The 19,493-nt window shown below is 37.6% G+C and overlaps 1 protein-coding gene across 2 annotated transcripts in view; it reads left to right on the top strand.

Moving 5' to 3' along the window:
* DSC3 (desmocollin 3) overlaps positions 1–19,167 on the top strand; it is a 47,226-nt gene extending 28,059 nt beyond the window's left edge. The window contains exons 10-17 of one of the 2 annotated variants that reach the window (XM_039254441.1): positions 4,006–4,265; positions 4,376–4,518; positions 5,422–5,646; positions 7,838–8,062; positions 10,621–10,742; positions 15,223–15,480; positions 17,437–17,479; positions 17,569–17,659. In XM_039254441.1, coding sequence (XP_039110372.1) covers positions 4,006–4,265; positions 4,376–4,518; positions 5,422–5,646; positions 7,838–8,062; positions 10,621–10,742; positions 15,223–15,480; positions 17,437–17,463 — 1,260 coding nt within the window. In that variant the 3' untranslated portion in view covers positions 17,464–17,479; positions 17,569–17,659. Of the gene's footprint in view, positions 1–4,005; positions 4,266–4,375; positions 4,519–5,421; positions 5,647–7,837; positions 8,063–10,620; positions 10,743–15,222; positions 15,481–17,436; positions 17,480–17,568 lie in introns of both variants that reach the window. The other variant, XM_039254440.1, reaches the window with a different exon arrangement.
* Positions 19,168–19,493: the final 326 nt, after the last annotated feature.

The following is a 19,493-nucleotide window of genomic DNA, read 5'->3' as shown; positions in this document are numbered from 1 at the left end:
CCCCTCAAGAAGTGTTTATCACAGAGCCATTAAGAAAAATGTTTCCAAATATTTTCAGAAATAACAGCCTATATCTTAGAATATTTCTTACTCCATGTGACTAATAAGTATCTGGTGAAACATTTTATTTCTGGTGAACAGCTTCTGGGTACCATCCCAGAATTCCTCAGGAGGGAGAGCAATTAGATGGTGATACTTTACTTTTTTGTCCCTGGTTCAGTTTAAGTTAATTCGAAGAATATAGAAAATCCATGCCCCGCCCCCTACAATAAAATTTATATACATTTAATCCCATTACTTTTAAACATAAGATAATTGTACTTATAATTATATCCTAGCTCTTATATCTAGGAAATTCTTTTAGAATTTTAAAAGTAGTCACCAAGCACTGCAAGGGAATGATACTAAGCATCTTATGTAGGTTATAACTAGTTGTCATATCCCCTTTAGGATACAATATTATTATTATCCCCATTTTATAATAAAAAAAAGATACCTATAGTTTTCTTTTTTTCACAATTTCTGTTTCCATATCAATATTAGGCTTGCTTTATAAAAATAATTTATTTTGCTTCTTTCCCCGTGTTTTGAAATTATAAAGTAAAAAAACTCCAAAAATACAGGATTCCAAAAAATTATTTTTAACCTTCATAACAACCCTGTAGTTGTTCCTATCATTCTTCCCATTTCCAGATGAAGAAGCTAAGTCAAAAGAAGTGAAGTCACTTGCCCCTGTTCATAGAGATAGAAGGTGATAGAGCCAGGATTCAAACTCAGACACTCCTGCTACAGAACCCTTCATCAGAACTACTGTGCTGTTCTTCCTGTGGGGTACCCTTGGGTCATGTTCCCCTTATCCTCTCCTCTTTTCCACCCTTGGGTTACATGGCTTGATAAAATCATGACTTCAGTTGCACAAGGAGGTCTTCTCATTTTAGATCTTCAAAGCATTTCCACTTCTCTGAGTTTACTCTTTGAATTATCTCCTTCCTCTGTCATTATTAGCTCCTTTGGTAGCTTTGCCTTCTCTCTTTCTTTAAGCCATTCATCATATTCTCTAACATTTTGGTCAATAAAATTTTCATTTTCCATTATTTATCTTCCTTTCTATATTCTATGCAAACCCTTAGAAAATTTGAATTCATTACAGAGCTCCTTTGGTAACCACAGTGGTCTTTAAAAGTATTGTACGCTGGGGGAGCCTGGGTGCTCAGTCGGTTAAGTGTTCAACTCTTGACATTGGCTCAGGTCATGATCTCTTGGTCTGTGAGATCTGCAGGCTCTGCACTGCTGTCACGGACCCTGCTTGGGATTCTCTCTCTCCCTTTCTCTCTGCACCTCCACCACTTGTTTTCTTTCTTTCTCAAAATAAGTAAATAAATATTTTAAAAGTTTAGAAGTACCTTATCCTTTACCTTGCTAAAGATTTGTGTTCATATAATTAAGTTAAATATTTAAATACTTTCTAACGTTGACGAGGTATCTTCCATTTTAAAATCAAACACTGTATAACCAAGGTATTTTGAAGACCATCTTTCTTTCACATAGGCTATGTACTTAATAATGGATAGGAATAAACTTTATTCATTCCTCTATACCAAAAAGAAATAATCGGTAAGTCAAGCCAAAGATTGCTCAAATATATGTCTTTTATCTGAACAAAGCTTCCAAATGTCTTGTTAGTTGGTGTCTCCTATTATTGTATTATATTTGGTTGTTAACAAAAAATACATCACCTTTTTCTTTTCGATTGGCTGTGTGACAGCCTCAGAGACTAACTGAAACCTAGGGTGTAAAGCACTCGCTGTGGGCTTACAATGTTCAATGTTATTTTTACAAGAGTTGCACAGAGGACAAAACTTAGTACCAGAGTTTAAGAAACTTAACACAAAGTGACACAGCTAGGATGCAGTAGGACAGGATTTGAGTGTAGGTCTCTTTGGTATCAAGTACATGCCCTTAAGCACCATGTTCAATTGCTTTGCATACGATCTTGAAAATTAGCCTCTGTGTTATCTATAAAATATAAATAATACTTCTCTCTGCCTCCCTAGTAGCTATTCAATTATAATAATGAAAATGAAAACATGTGGTAAACTAGAGGATATTGTTATTCTATTTTTAGAAGTCTTACATGTTCTTGGGTCTCATGTTGTTAATTTTCCATATTGGAGAACTTTTCTGGAACTGTAGCCCATGATCTGATGCAGTCTTCAGCTCAATCCTGGTAATCTTTCCATCTCAGCATTTCCTTTCTATTTGAGCAGCAGCAGTTGCACATGGGTTTGATGAAGAAGATTCTGTACTTGGTCATTCTCAACACTGAGAGTCTGCCATAAAACAACACTTCATCTTCTAGGGAATTATTAGCATCTCAGTGCAGATATAGGATATTTTTGAACATTTTTTTAAATTAATGAAACAGGGTTACCTGGGTGACTCAGTGTCCAACTTCATTTAGCTCAGGTCATGATCTCACAGTTTGTGAGTTTGAGCCCCACATCAGGCTTACTGCTGCCAGCCTGTCAGTGCAGAGCCCACTTTGGATCCTCTGTCCTCTTCTCTCGGCCTTTCCTCCACTCACACCCCCTCCAGAATAAATAAATATTAAAAAAAATAAAATAAATTGATGAAACATTAAAGCTACTATGTAGTGGAAGAGAATTCCTGTTTTTTCATTAATCGCTGATTTCATCCTACTAGATTTCCAATCTTCAGTTTTAAGCCTCTAAACTAATATTCAGTGCAAACCTTGAAAAATTACATAGAGAACTTCTAAGGCTTTAGCAAGTGGCCCTGATCAAATAACTGCACCTCCCCCAGAGCGGCAGCTGTTTGCTGACTCCATCCATGCCTCATCGCCAACGAACGCTTTCATTCTCTGCATGATCATATCAACACATGTGATTTCTGAGAGAGTGTACGTGTAATTTGTGAGAGAGTGTTCATTGGCAATAGATAAACATATTAATTCTTCCTCTTGACTCTCCATTTCCTAAAAATGAAAAAAGAGTTTCACACATATTTTGTGGATTCTAAGATTCAGACATTTTCTTGACTTCTTGGTGGACTCCTGCTGTTAGTATCTCAGCTTGATAATGGCTAGGTATGGGGAAAGGTTTAAAATAAAAATGTTACTCATCAATTTCTATTTTGTTCAGTGGTCAGCCAGTGATGGTTTTGATAAGCAGAAAGAGAATCAAAGAAAAAATACTTCAAATTTGCAGTACAATGTAAAATAGGGTTTTATGCATTTTGCTTGATTTGCTGTCTAAATATCAATTATAATCAAAGGTTTCACTTAAATATTTTTAGAGGCTGGTGAACCAACTAAGCAGCACAATGTAGCAGAGGGATTACAGTGTGGGGGTTAAGGAAACGGACATAGTTAATAGGAAGTAGTAAGTCAAGCAAAATTGCGTTCTCCTGGGGCGCCCGGGTGGCTTAGTCGGTTAAGCGTCCGACTTTCGCTCAGGTCATGATCTCGTGGTTCGTGGGTTCGAGCCCCGCGTCGGGCTCTGTGCTGACTGCCAGCTCAGAGCCTGGAGCCTGTTTCAGAGTCTGTCACTCCCTCTCTCTCTGACCCTCCCCTGCTCATACTGTCTCTCTCTCTCCTAGAAATAAATAAAACATAAAAAAAAAAAATTGCGTTCTCCTGGAGTTAGATGCCCTTTAGGCTGGTCTGTTAGCACTCTAAAGCAGGGTCATAAAAACACTGTCATCTCTTTGCATTGTCTCAGGTTCAGAATAATTTTCCTTAGTAAGAATGAACTATAAAAGTATAACAGGAATTGTTTTTCCACAACTCCATAAAACTTTTGGGCCACACTTGCTAAAGGTGTAGTGAAGAATCACCTCTCTCTTTAGAAAAGGGTAAAGTCCATATTGATTGAATGGGAACATAGAAATTAGGCACCACTGTTCGTGTTTACAGAGGCTCACATGTTACTTGAAATACCCATGTATTTTACACTGATGCTGATATCCATGTGCTTTTTTAAAAAGCCGCTGAATTATGAAGAAAACCAACAAGTGATCCTGGAAATTGGAGCAAGCAATGAAGCTCCGTTTTCTCGAGATTTTACATTCAGAACAACAGCCATGAACAGAGCCGTGGTCACAGTTCACGTGAGGGATCAGGACGAAGGGCCTGAATGTAGCCCGGCAGCCCAGTATGTGCGGATTCAAGAAAACTCAGCAGTGGGGTCAAAGATCAATGGTTATAAGGCATATGACCCTGAAACGAGAAGTACCAGCGGCTTAAGGTATAAAGAAGTCTGTAACCATATACCAATAATGTATTTGTAATAATTGAGACTGTAACTTGTTTTAATACGTTCTATATTGGTGAAGACTTTTTATTTTATATTAATAGGTACAAAAAATTGCATGATCCTCAAGGATGGATCACTATTAATGAGATGTCAGGGTCAATCACAACTTCCAAAATCCTGGACCGGGAGGCCATGACTCCCAGAAATGACTTATATAATATTACAGTCCTGGCAATAGACCAAGGTAAAAAAAAGGGGGGGGGTTAAAAATTTTTAATATGATATCTTATTATGGTATCTTGGACAATAAACTGAAATTCTATTGTGCAGAATTTTTGTGATAAGTATTTTTGAATTGTCAAGACATTACTTTGAAGTCTGTTCCTATTTCTCTTAATCATTTAACATGGTGAACCTTCAGGGCAACAAGAAGCCATGTCTTATTTATCTTTATATCCTCAGCTTGGTGAGACCTCAAATGTTTGTAGATCTCTATGTTGGAGGGCAAAGAGGAAATGTAAGTCTAGAATCAGATGAAATGATCTCACCAGAATCTTCTAGATCTCTTTATGCCACTTTAAATCGAATCTTTGAGTAACTCAGCTGATTATTAGGTCAGAGCGACCCTTTCCTTGACTTCTGTTGCTTAAAACAACTCAGTTTCTTAACCCTGGCTTCATAATACAATAACTTGGGGGACTTAAAACATCATTTTTGTAGACATGACTTAGATGAAGTGAATCAGAATATTTGGGGAACCCAAGCATCATATATTTTCAAAATCTTGCTAAGTGGCTTGAATGTGTATCAAGATTAGAATAACTTTTTGTAGCCTTTCTGCTGCTTGTTAACATCTGCACCAGAGGGAATCCCCAAGAATACAGAGTTCACACATTGATTGTTCTTGTTTGTTAGTGATCCTGGCGAAAAGTTTATTGGCAGTTGTATCTGATATTATCAATTGCGGTACTCCTCTCAGATGATCTACAGGTTTCACTTATTCTTCTACATTCTTACTTACCATTTTCTCTAATATCAGCTTATTTGAGAAAACATATATCACATATAGAATGTAGTTAATTTGTTTCATTCAGAAACTGTAAAAGAACACATAAAACTACACTAAACCTTTTTTCTTTCTTCCTAGATGGTAGATCATGTACTGGAACACTTGTGGTTAACATTGAAGATATAAATGATAACCCCCCAGAAATACTTCAAAGTTATCTAACAATTTGCAAACCAAAGATGAGATATACTGACATTTCAGCTGTCGATCCTGATGAACCTATCCACGGCGCTCCATTTTATTTCAGCTTGGCAAACACTTCTCCAGAAACGAACAGAATGTGGACCCTCACCAAAGTTAATGGTATCTAACAAAAAGTAATGATTTATATGCTCTAAAATAACTGAGGGTGGATTTCCTTGTTTACTATAATGTCCTCATTAACGTATTTTTGAAGATGAATTCAGCTTTTTACAAATATTATGATGGGGTCTGTTATATATTGTATATAAAATGAAATCATCATTTTTATGAAGGCAAAATTTACATTTACAACAAAGAGAAAAAAAGATTTGCTAAAAATATTGGGCAGCTTATCATGAAGATGAATTGTTTCTGATGTGTTTTTAAAGTGACTCCAGGGAGGTGAAGAGAGAACGGAGATGGAGAGTTTAAATTTTATTGAAAGCAAACTCTGGAAATGAGGAATGTGGGTATATGAGGCAAGAAGTCTCTGGTATTCTGGAAGGAAGCATGGTGGGCTGTGGATGGAGATGTTGGATTGGAAGTGTCAGGACAGCCTCCTATGATAGTGGTTTCTGGGGGGGTGTAGTTCTATATTTCAGTCACCATTCACTGCTGTTTTCTTACTATACATGCTCTTCCATGCAACTAGACCTTTGTGTATGCTGTGCCTTCTGCCTAGAACACTGCCCTTCCCATTTCATAGCTTGATATTAATTCACGAGATACTTATGGAGCACCTATCGTCTACCATGCACTGGTCTGACCCTGGCAATATATGTAGAAATTAATAAGACAGATATGACTGCAGTTCAGATGCTCACATCTATGAAGTCTTTCTTGAAGTAGGAGTAGCACCATGACCTTTTCTACCTTTATTATAGCTCCTCTCATGTTGTGTTATTACCTGTTTCCCTTTCTCCTCCAATTCGTGAGTTTCTCAGGATATTTGTGGTTCATTTGTATATTCCCAGCACCTAGCTCAGTGTCTTGTAGATACTAACTGCTTAATAAGTGTTTGCTTAATAAATCATTGGTGAATAAATATGCACAAGGAAGGAAAATGCTAGGGGAATAAGTAAATCAGTGTTAGAGTTTAGGTTTTAGCAGGAAAGCCCTGAGACTGGGTGGGAGGGCTGATGGATTCTGGTGGTGAAGGGCCTTATGTAGTAGGCTGAGGAGACCGACTTTGGTACAGTCAGTGACAGCAGGAATGCACTGGGAGTGTGCCAGTAAGGAATCCTGTGCCCAGATTTATGTCTTAACAAGGTGACATTGGTGACAGTACAGTTTGAAGAGGGCAGGATTGAGTGACAAGGACAGCAGAGGTGACTATGGTGCAGCTTGTGGTCTTGAGGGAGGAGAGGATTTGGAGGATTTTACCTTAGCCACAGTAGAACCTGGGAGGGTTCCACCTAAACCTTAGCAGTAATTCACGTTCCTCTGGGGAGCTCTGCATTTGAGGTACAGCCAGAAATCTTTGAAGTTCTTAACAGCTGTAATAGTGCATTGCAGATGACTTCCAGAATGTGCATGGTGCTACTTCATCATTTCACTTATTGTAAAACTCAGAAGGTTGTGATTGACGTTGAAAATGCATGGAGCTTTTGGTCAGTTCATTATAAAGTCATTGCAGTAGGTAATCAAGACTATTGGGGAAATATCATAGTTGATAAAAATGTATTGTTATGACACAGATACATCTGTTTTTTTTGTAAGCTTTATAGCTGCCTAAGTGGCATTAACTAGCTTTGAGGTATTGAGATTACTTCTAGAGGGAAGGCAAAATAACAAAGGGTTTGTTGTACTTTGAAAAATTACTTTATATGTAAAGATAATGGACAAGTACCAGAAAATAAATGGGTAAGAGAATAGCGAATAAGGACATGCTTTGTGTGTAACAATTGTTGTTAATTCTTTATAAGTACCATAAACTGGTACTGTAGAAAAATGCTTGAAGTGTATGTCAAGGACCAATCTAGCATCATTGGTTTGTAAATAAGGAAATAGGTACATAACATTATATACTGCAGAAATGCTACTGGGTCACTCCAATGCCAAGTTAATTCTTTACACCTCTCTTGTAGAAAATTACAGTGGACAACACATACATGGTAATATTAGTGCTGAAAAGGCAGCACTAATAATAGAATAGAAGATAGAATAATAGGAGATAGCTGTCCATTTTTATTCATTTTCATGTGACATGTGGTTCCTTGAGAATAACATGTTTAGAAACAAGTGTGATGAAACCAATGCGAAGGGAGAAGTAAATGTCCATTAAAAATATAATTCTTTCATTTTCTTTCAGATACAGCTGCCCGTCTTTCATATCAGAAAAATGCTGAGTTTCAGGAATACAGTGTTCCTATTACTGTAAAAGATAGGGAAGGTCAATCTGCAACAAAGACCTTGAGAATTAATCTGTGTGATTGCACTCACCCGAGTCAGTGTCTGGCGACCCGAAGGAGTGCAGGAGTCAGACTCGGAAAATGGGCGATCTTGGCCATACTGCTGGGCATAGCTTTACTGTTTTGTAAGTCCTTTTACTGACTTAAAGTTAAAATATATCACAAATGTCTGAGTGCAGAAAAAGGTCTTTAAAAAGTAATCTCGTCCAACCATCCAGCTGGAGTGAGTCCTCTTTACAAACTGCTTTCATGTTATTATCTGATTTCTGATGGAATATTTTTGGGGAGAAGGAACAAGATCCCTTTTGTGATACAAAACTTCACATTTGGACAGGGCTGCTTAGAATTCCTTAGATTGTTCCAAATCTGGCAACATATAGTTTCCATTTCTTGGTCCTGGTTCTACCCCTTTTAGGGCTAAATCAACAATCTAAAACTTCCGCCATATGAAAGTCCACTGTAAGCCACTGTGATTTTTGTGTCATCATTCAGCCACGGACTTGGGGCAATTACTCGCATTACAGCAATATCTCTTCTTGGGTGTATCTTGCCGGTGTTGATTTTTTTTAACCCCTTCCTTACCAGTGTGTCATTCCCATTGCCACCGTATTTTGTCCTCTTTTTATTTCCATCCCACCTTCCAGCCTAGATTAGCTGTTGTTCCTTTGGTCTGTGATAGGACTAGTGGTTAAGAGCCAGACTCCGGCACCAAACTATCAGGGTTTGTAACCCAGCTCTATCATTTGCAAGTCATGAGACCTGAGGCCAGTCTTAACTGTGCTTTAGTTCCCTCACCTGTGAAAGGGGGTAATTGTAGTAGTAGCCTCCTTTACGGGGCAGCACAGAGTGTTAATTGGGTTAACCCATGTGAAAAGCTTCAAACAGTACAGTGCTTATTATTTTCCAACAACTCAACAAAATAAAAAGACATCAAACACCTACTATATTCCAGAAACTGTCTAGGTGCTTGGGAGTCATCAGTGAACAAAACAGACAAAACTGAACGCGAACAGTGTACCTTGTGACAGTAAACTAATAAATAAGTGAAATACTGTAGAAGAAAAATAGAGCAAATAATAAGGAGTCGTAGTGCTGTGGAGCGTGTGTGGGTGTCGGGGGGGGCGGGGTGTTAGTGCTAGTGACTCCGGTTTTCAGTGGATGGTGTGGCAGCCCTCACAAGGTGTTCTTCAGTGATTTAGGGAAAAGGTTAAAGAGTCAGCTAAGTACAGTACTTGGGAGAAAGGTTTTTCAGTCAGAGCTCAGCACAAAGGTCCTTAGGTGAGAGGGTGTCTGGAGAAGTCAAGGCATGACCGGGACACTGGTGTGGCTGGAGTGGAGTGGATTAAGAGAGCGGGGTAGGACATGGAACCAGAAACTTTAATAAGGGTCCACATGATGTAGGCAGAGATTGGTGCCCTTTTTCTGTAAAGGGCTAGATAGTATATGTTTTACATTTTGCAGGCCATATGGTTTCACTTATTACCAGGGAAATCTACCCTTCTAGTAGGAAAGGAGCCTTAGAACATATTTAAATGATATGCATGGCTGGGTTCCAAAAGAACGTTATTTATGGATGCTAAAATTTAACTTTCAGATAATCTTCATGTGTATTGAACTATTATTCTTTTGATTTTTAAAAACCATTTAAAAATGTAAAAACCATAGTTCATGGACAATACAAAAACAGGTGGTCATACAAAAAATTCACTGGAAGGGATTTGGGGGTGCAGTTTGGCCATTCTTGGTAGAAGGGCTTGTAGAACATTGTAAGGACCTGTTATTATGATTACTGTTAATTTTATTATCACATATTTCAGAATGAGAATTCTGAGTAGACCAAATACAGAGTAGTTTTAATTAAAATACTTGGAGATAAGATGAGAGTTTGTCCATCCTTGGTAGAGGGACTTGTAGAACATTGTAAGGAATTGTTATTATTAACTGTTATTATTATTACTGTTAATTTTATTGTCACACATTTCAACCTCCCACAGGTATGATGTAGAATGAAAATTCTGAATAGAATGTTACTCCATAAAAATACGGAGTAGTTTTAATTAAGATATTTGGAGATAAGATATTCTAGGAAAAAGTCTGTCATGTTTTTCATATAGGCAAGCCATCCTTTTGGGAATGAATAAATCTTTTAAAGTCTTTGTCTTAAATACATGTCATTAAGTTTTTTGAAAATTTACTATTTGATCCTCGATTGTGAATAGTTTAACATGCATGATAGATAGAATTCAAACTCTTAAAAAGAGCTATTATCAAAATATACAAGAACTTAATGGGGCTTCTGGGTGGCTCAGTCAATTATCTGACACTTGGTTTAGGCTCAGGTCACAATATCACGATTTCATGAGTTTGAGCCTCGCATTGGGGCCTAGTTGGGATCTCTCTCTCTTTCTTTCTCTCTGCCTCTCTCTTTCCCCCCTTCTCACTTGTGCTGTCTCTGTGTGTCTCAAAAGAAATAAACTTAAATATACATATATATATGTACATATAATGAATTCACATTTTAAAATCCAAGCTAAATCATGGCCTATTCATTTAGAAAGGCCAAGGTATCACGGGACCATGCTTAGTGGCTCTGTTTTCCTCCAGTCCACCTGCAGTAATAAAAAAGTGAAAGATTAGTATTTTATTCTATGTATGTTAAACTTTTTTTTTTTTTTTAATGTAGCTGTATTGCTAACTTTGGTATGTGGAGTTGTTGGTGCCAAAAAAAGAAAAGGTTTTCCTGAAGATTTAGCACAGCAAAACTTAATCATATCAAACACAGAAGCACCTGGGGATGATAAGGTGGTAAGTAGGTTTTTTAAATGAGTATCTCTGAATATCTCCCATAATTTTTTTTACTGATTCTCATGAAGTTATTTTGAAACTTAGTAGTGAAGTTATATTTTTAATTTGGTCAGATTTTGTAGGCTTAAGTATTTTATCTGCCGATATTCAGATATTTATGTAGTGGCATTTATTAGACTTCTTAAAACATGTGTTATTTTAATTATCAGTTTTCCACTCTCTAATGTTATGATTCAAAACTTACTTTCTGATGTGGATTTATTATAATAGGAGTCTTTTAGGGTGTCTCTACAATGTTCATTCCCAGATATCATTTGTTTATCTAACTCTTTGACCATTTATAATAGGGAAAAAAAAAACTTACTAAAAGTTCTCAAGATTAATTAAGAAAATACCAAAGAGGATATTTTTTTTATATGGGGAGGGTAGATTACTTGGAAAATTATTGCCACTCTCTTTCCTTGTGTATTTCTTGGGGCTGCTGAGGTGCTTGGTACTAGGTTTCTTGTTTGGGGGGATGTATATTTAAAGAGTTCTTACGAGGCATAGTTTTCCCTCAAAAAGATCTCAATGTAATTATAAGTAGTTGAATCTACTTTTATGGGAAAAATAAGTAGGAACATTCCAGTAAACCATTAGCTCCACTCTGACCAAGCACTGTTGTAGTTCAAAGATACTTTTAATACGTAAGTGCATTTGTGTTGTCTGGGTCAACCTGAGGGTCCTAGTGAAAGAGGTGCAGATGACTCTGTAACTTAAAGAATAAGAAGCGTTTGAAAGTGGAGAGATTGTGGGAATAGTTAATGAGGAAGAAAACAGCCTTAAGAATAGAAAAGGAGAGGCACTGGGGTGGTTCAGTCAGTTGGGCGTCCAAATCTTGATTTTGACTTAAGTCACGATCTTGCAGTAAATGAGCTCGAGCTCCGCATTGGGCTCTGTATAGCGTCCAGAACTTGCTTGAAATTCTCTGTCTCCCCCTCTTTCTACCCTTTCCTCAGTCACTCTCTCTCTATCTCTCTCTCTCAAAATAAATAAATGTTAAAAAATTTAAAAACAGAATGAAAAGGGGGATGACAAAGTTTAGGGATTATTCAACAAATAGTAAGGAAGTTGTTTTGAAATGGAACAAATGGTATTTTGGAATAGAAGCTTGAGATGTAAGTTACAGTTTTGGGGGACAGGATGTAAGAGAGGAGTAGGATTTGGGGCTTGTTCTCTTGGAAAGGAAGAGCCAGTGAAGGTTTTCCTGCACAGATGCGGCACAGCGGGAACAGCTTGGTGCTGAGTCAGTGGAGTGATCAGTGAGAACAGGAAGACATTAACGAGGGGAAGAAAAAGGATTAGAATCTTCTGATAGTTTAAGCAGGAGATAACTCTGGTAGGATAATAGAAAGTGGAAAATTAAAATAGGAATAATCGATATTTTAAATACATAAATGATGGATTCTTAACTTTTGAGTAACAGAATAAAAAGTGAATCCAAAGTGACAGAGGCCATAGCCAGGGACAGTGACTTCATATCAAGCCTTTGATATATCAAAGGTGCCTTTCTTATTGACTTTCTCTCTTTAACCTTCTCCCACCATCATGCAAAATCATAGCCCACCTGTGCTTGACATGCCTCCATGTGGAGCCCTGTAATTATTTCTCCATTCAGAAAATACATTCAGTCCCTTGAAAGTCCTTGGCTCATAGTAAGATCTTATTTTATGTCTGAAAATGGAATGATTGAGATGTTCTTCATGTTTGGTTTTTGCCATTTGATGCTAGAGCTGATGGCATTAATTGGCCGCTTCACCATAACATACTGAAACCTATTTACCTGTTCTCTGTTAGGAGCACTTCTCAAAAGGACCCAGAATCATTCATTTATACCAGAACATAATTTCAGACACATTTTTACAAAATGTAGCAAAACTTTGTAGTGAGTGTATAAGCTCATTTTAGTACAAGTAAAGATGATGACTTTAGTTTTAGAGCTAAGTTTAAGTCAGAGGCATTTCAGATGGGGTTAGGAGCTGGTTGAAGAGTCAGGACTGTAAAAGCTAACAGAAATCATTGACATGGAAAAGGAGTTGTTGATACCATGTGAGAAAAAGCTTTGGGCAGGGCACATGGAGATGGTCAGGAAGGAACAGAGAAGAGAGAGAATGTGAAACATAGCACTGTGGACTCAGCACTGGTTTTAGTTTATTTTCAGGTCTCCTGGTATTAGCTTGCGTGATCTCTGAACACATATTTATAATGACAAAAATTATACCATCAAGGAGATTTGATAATCAGAATTTTTTTAAAATACAATTTCAAGGTAGCAGCAACCTAAGCAAAAAATGTAGGGTAGCAGTGCCACCAAATGGCTACTTTTTAGTTCTCTTTTCTGGTATAATTTTCTAAGGCAATGAGATACTATGCATGACATTTATAGATACATTTCAGACTCTGAAATATCTGAAACTCCAAATCATCTGAACTTGAAAGTCTTCCAGTTTAGAGACTCTGCATATTCAACAGAAGAGAAACAGATTGGCAAGAAGGTGGTACAATGGAGTCTGATTTTAATGGAGGTCTTGTCTGAAAGTAATGGGTTATAATTAGAACTGACACGCTGAGGTTGCTGCTATAACTCAACTTCTTACCCATGGCCCAGACTTCCATATGAGCCTCCAGCATTAAGTTACTGGTGAATCAAGTCCTTTTCATCTTCAAACATCCCCTCAACTCTGTTTGCTCTAGTTCCCTCCTTATCTCTTCTTTGAAACTGAACTTTCTGAGAGATTTATACTGGATTTCTCCATGACATTACTTCCTGTTCATTCAGCACTTCATGGAAATTCTTTTGACACAGATCATCAGTGGCCATTCTTTTACTTGAATCTAAGAGGTGATTATTTTACTTAGAACAGTTCTTAAACTACTTTGATGTTTTTGCCTGACCATGATCCTCTCTGCGTGGTTTCAGAGTTTGTCTTTTGGATTCCTCCATTCTCTCTGCTATTTCAGATCTTCTAATTCCTTTACCCACCCCTTAAAACATTTTTTCTTGTGGTTCTGTTATTAGCCTTCTTATTTATTTATTTACTTATTTATTTATTTATTTAATTTATTTTTGGTATAGAGAGAAACAGAGCATGAGCAGGGGAGAGTCAGAGAGAGAGGGAGACACACAATCTGAGCAGGCTCTAGGCTCTGAGCTGTCAGCACAGAGCCTGATATAGGGCTCAAACTCACTGTGAGATCATGACCTGAGCCGAAGTCATGTTGCTTAACTGACTGAGCCACCCAGGTGACCCTGTTATTAGCCTTCTTTTTGTTTAGTCTGCCATTTTTCCTGGGTGTTATAATTTATCCCTGTGGCTTCAACTAGCATCTATATGGTGGTGACTTCTGGAATTGTAGCGCCACCTCAGCTCCCCAACCTGAGCTCCAGACCCCCATATTCATATACGCATTGTGGACATCCAAAGGTTTCTTAAACTTACCATGCTCCAAATTGAATTGTTCCCCCTCTTCTTACCCACAAGCACATCTTTCACCCCTGCTTCAGGGAATTATACCATCTATAGTTGCATAGCAGAGCCACTTTGAGCCATCATTGCTTCTTCTTTGGCTTAGATCCTTATCATGTTTCACCTAGAATGGTTCACTGACCTCTCTGATATCCATGACACTCAACTTGTTGTCTTCTTGTCTTTTATATTATTGTCTAGAGTGATTTTTAAAAATATGTGCCTTACCTGTTATTAAAACCCTTATTTGGGGTGCCTGGGTGGCTCAGTCCATTAAGTGTCCGATGTGAGCTCAGGTCATGATCTCATGGTTCATGGGTTTGATTCCCGCGTTGGGCTCTGTGCTGACAGCTAGCTCAGAGCCTGAAGCCTGTTTTGGATTCTGTCTCCCTTTCTCTCTGACCCTCTCCTTCTCACTCTGTTTCTCTCTCTCTCTCTCTCTCTGAAATAAATCAAACATTAAAAATTAAAAAAAAAAACCTTCTTTGAGTCTCTATAATCTTAATGATAGTCTATATTTTTTAGCATGGCATATGGACCTTTATTTTCTCTGGCCTTTTATAACCTCTCCACTTCCTCTCTTACCCTGAACCCTATGTGGCAGCCATTCTCAACAGGCTGAAGCTGAACACCCCCAAAGCACTCTGTTGCCTTTGCCTATAGACCTTCCTGCAGCTGGTGGTTTCTTCTTTTAATACACTTCCTCTGTGTTCCTATAGCGTTCTGCATTCCCCTACGTATATATTCCTAAAGGAATCATCCAATTTTCTGCCTCCCTGGAATAAGAGCTTTTTGGAGCCACTGAGGGATCATGCACATCCTTGTATCCTAGACTGAGCACATAATTAGAAAATACAAATGTCTCTTAATGAATGGATGAATCAATAAAAGGTTGAATAAAATTCTCTCTCCCTTTCCTTCTTATGACTTAGGACCCATTTCTTCCTGATACAAATCGTCTTATTTTATTTCAGTGTTCTACCAATGGCTTTATGACCCAGACAGTCAATAACTCTGGCCAAGGCTTTTGTGGCACCATGAGATCCGGAGTGAAAAATGGAGGGCGGGAGACCATTGAAATGGTGAAAGGCGGACACCAGACCCTAGAATCGTGCCAGGGCTCCGGGCACCATCACACCCTGGATTCCTGCAGGGGAGGACACGTGGAGATGGACAACTGCAGATATTCCTACTCCGAGTGGCATAATTTCACCCAGCCCCGCCTTGGTGAAGTGAGTTTCCCTCAGTGTTTTGACTCTACAATTTAAATATCCAAGTGTTGAACAAAGGAAATTGAAATTAACATAGGGCTTCAGAAGTTGCTTTTACCTATGTATCTTTTCTCTTTCACTCCCTGGTCATTCCCAGCACTGCCCCTTCCCATGCCCTTTGATTTTGTTACATTATTTAACATAAAAGAGATTTTACTCCATCTGTCATATTTCTTTTAATTTCTAAAATCTCATGAGAATTGGAAGTTTCTAATATCCACACTAAAGTCACATGCCACTTTTAGATGTTGTTCACCTCATGAACTATTTTAATACAGAAGAATGTGAAAAAAAAATCTTATTCCCTACAATCACAAAACTCCCCCGAACGAATCTGCATCTCTCTCTGAAAACAAAGCATCTGCGCACAATTCTAGGATGAACATTAAATAATATGAGCTATATCAACTAGATTTAATAAAAAGCACCGTTCATATATAAACCGTTTTTATTCAGAGGATAGCAAGGATGTAAAAGAAAGGAGGGATTAAATCATGGGTTTTCAGGCCTGGCAGCACATCAAAATCCCCCTGGAGCTTATTAATGCCTGTGCTCCACCTTGAAGGTTTTGGATTTAATTGGTTTGGCTTTTTATTATTATTATTGTTATTATTATTATTATTTTATATTTTTATTTATTTTTGAGAGAGAGAGAGAGGGCAGAGGAGGGGCAGAGAGAGGGAGACACAGAATTTGAAGCAGGTTCCAAGCACAGAGCCTGACGTGGGGCTGCAGCTCACGGACGGGGAGATCATGACCTGAGCGCAAGTCAGACACCTAACTGACTGAGCCACCCAGGCAGCCCTACTATTATTATTTTTAAAACTCCTCAGGCGATTCACATGTGTCACGTGGGTAGAGAACCACTGGATTGAATACTCTTTCTGGTACTAAGTTTTCTTTTTGTCAGAGTGTACCAGTGCCATTGTAACAGTGTGCCAGAAGCCCTTAATGGACTACAAATAGGCAGCGTTCTGTGGCACAGCTATAGCTTACCGCGTCCATAGCATATTTTTTCCCATCAAATTCAAATGTTAATCTCTTTTCTGTTTCTAGACAGTCAGTATTCATGTGCGATCAGGTTGGGAAAGAATGGAGCTTAAGAATGGGAGGGGCAGAGAGAGAGGTGTTCTTTAATGTGCACATCACATAATGGGATGTGAGGCTGAAACGGTCGTGAGTTAGAGAGGCAGTGGGCACCCAGGTGAGGAGGAAGAGCCACGGGAGTTAGACAAGCTGGCAGACAGGCCAGTAACAGACTGTGAGGGTGGATGTGGCTGCATGCGTGGCCTCTCCATTCCAAAGGCCTGGGTTTTACAATTTGGGTTATGTTGATTATTTTTAAATCACTATAATGTCTTGTGCATCTCTCTATTTTGTTATGTTTTGGTCATCTTAAGAATTTGATTCTGAAACCCATGTGATAATTCTTGCCTACTTTATAACTGCATGTAGTAGTGGTTTTAGTTCATGTTTATTGAGTATTTACTATGTGCTGGGCAAAATAAGAGTAGTTTTCACTCACTATTATTTCATCATTATTGTGAGAGAGTCACTGTGTATATTCCCATTTTAGATGTAAGGAGAGTGAGAAGTGAGACTGAGAGATGTTTAGCCACCTGCTCAAAGTCACATTTGTAGTTGGTGCAGCCAGAGCTGTGACTCGAAATCCAGACTGTTCGGATATCCATGGTTATCCAAAGTCAAATTCTAGGCCGCCACGCATACTCTCACCATTTTGTGGACTAGCCTGACCTCTAGATAGAAACTTTAGAGTTAAGCATTCAATGATAATTTAACTGTAGATATGATATACATATCATTTTTTTATTTGTATGGACTACTAGAAATGTAAGACATACTGACTTTATGGTATGGTTGTGATATCGACCAATCATGTGCGTTTTTTGTACATAGGACTCCATTAGAGGACACACTGGTTAAAAATTAGACACAAAAGGTAAATAAAAAATACATTTTATGTTTATATGTTTAAAAATATTTTTTTAAAAAGACAATAATACAATCCTTTTTTTGTTTATTTTACAGAAATTGCATCTGTGCAATCAGAATGAAGACCACATGCCGTCTCCAGATTATGTCCTTACGTATAACTATGAAGGAAGGGGCTCCCCAACTGGTTCTGTGGGGTGCTGCAGCGAAAAACAGGAAGACGATGGGCTTGACTTTTTAAATAATTTGGGAGCCAAATTTACTACATTAGCAGAAACATGCACAAAGAGATGATGTTAATGTGGTACAAGGAGCTGGGTTTTTGCCACACATGCTGGAATTTTCCTAAAGGGATATTATAAAGTTCAGTTTCACTTTCTAATATATAGATAGCTAGATATTAGAATTTCTATTTCTAATATATATATATTTGTTTTTAATATATATTAGAAAAAATATATGAATTTTTCTAAATTTTGAATTGTACTATTTACCGATTTGTAGATTTATAGCAATTTGTTGCTTATCGTTTCCAAGAAGTTTGAAATGTTAAAACATATTTTGCCTTCTTTACTGCCAGGTATATAGACAGCTAGCAAAAGCATGCTGTAACATTGGAATTAAGGTCTATAAAGGACCTGCTATTCTTTACAAATAGCTTTCCAGTAAATGTGTTGAGTTAATATTAGTCCAATGATAACTAAGCTATCCTTGAATGAATATACAGCAGCTATCTGGGCTAGAGATTCTGTTCTTGTTCCAGATTTAAGTGTAATGGGATTATATCAAACGTTATGGTAAATTGTACTGCAGTTTGTAGCTCTTTAAAAATTTTGTTCCATGAGTTGGTAGCTCCAAAGACTACTAGAATTTCATTTTCCTTCTGGTTAGCAACTAGATCATGAAAGGCAGTTCTAGCTACTTGATTGGCCTAATAAGGTCTTAAAAAATACATAGCCACAATATTAAACTATATCAGGAAAGTGTAGACTGAAAAACTGTGTTGTTTTTATGCTTTTGAATGTGTGTGTTATGGTTTGCAAAAGGATTATTATAAGGAATATATTTAAGTTTCCTTATTCTCAAGGAAAAGAACTATGTTCACTACATGGAGAGTTATTGTCAGTATTTTAACAAAAAACCCACCAAAGATCTTCTATTGAGATGGTAATCACAAGTCTTAATGTTTTCCCCTGAGATTCAGGACTACTGACTATAGAAAGAGGGTAGATAGATAGATAGATAGATAGATAGGAGAGAGATGGAGAGAGAGAGGTATCCCCTGCTTTTCAAAAGTTCATGTTACGCCACTTCTCTTTCGCGAAGAGAAAGTGCGAAGAGAAAGTTACTGCCTGTTTTTGCAAACCTAAAGTACCCGCAAAAGAATTTTGCTTATATGCAAAAAGGGAAAATAGCATTTCATGTTTGTCTTGGAATGAATCTTGTAGAGGCAGCATGTACCTAGAGCAGAGACGGGGTCCCGCCAAGCTCCTTCCCCGGGGAACTTCACTCAGCATCTCAATATCAAGCCACCTCCGCTTTGAACTGTGTCTGTGAGCATCTCTGCTTTATGTCCATTTATTTGGTACATCATTTAGTAAGATGTGTTCTAAGGAATCAGAAAAGCCTAAGAGAGGTTAAACTTTGGGTCTGGGAACACTCAAAAAATTTTCCATAAAGATGATGGTAATTGCTTCTTTGCTTTATGTCATTTCAACTTATGAAAGGTTTCACAGGAATGTTCTACTTTTGGATAAGGATAAACATGCACACATGTACACACATAAATATATACATACATATATATATATATATATATATACATACATACATACATATATGTTAGTCAATGAGTCAATATATTGCAACATTTAAAATAAAATGAAAACCAAATGGGAAGATGATGATATAAGGCTTAATGTGTCTGACAATAGAAGTCTAAAGTTCTTTTTTTTTTTTAATTTTTAATGTCTTTATTTTATTTTGAGAGACAGACAGAGACCGAGCAGGGGAGGGGCAGA

The sequence above is a fragment of the Hyaena hyaena genome, unplaced genomic scaffold, assembly GCF_003009895.1.
Source record: "Hyaena hyaena isolate Hyena2069 unplaced genomic scaffold, ASM300989v1 scaffold_490, whole genome shotgun sequence".
In the NCBI taxonomy this organism is placed as follows: domain Eukaryota; kingdom Metazoa; phylum Chordata; class Mammalia; order Carnivora; family Hyaenidae; genus Hyaena; species Hyaena hyaena.
Note: the sequence above shows the minus strand (reverse complement) of the source record. Positions and strands in the feature narration are given on the sequence as shown.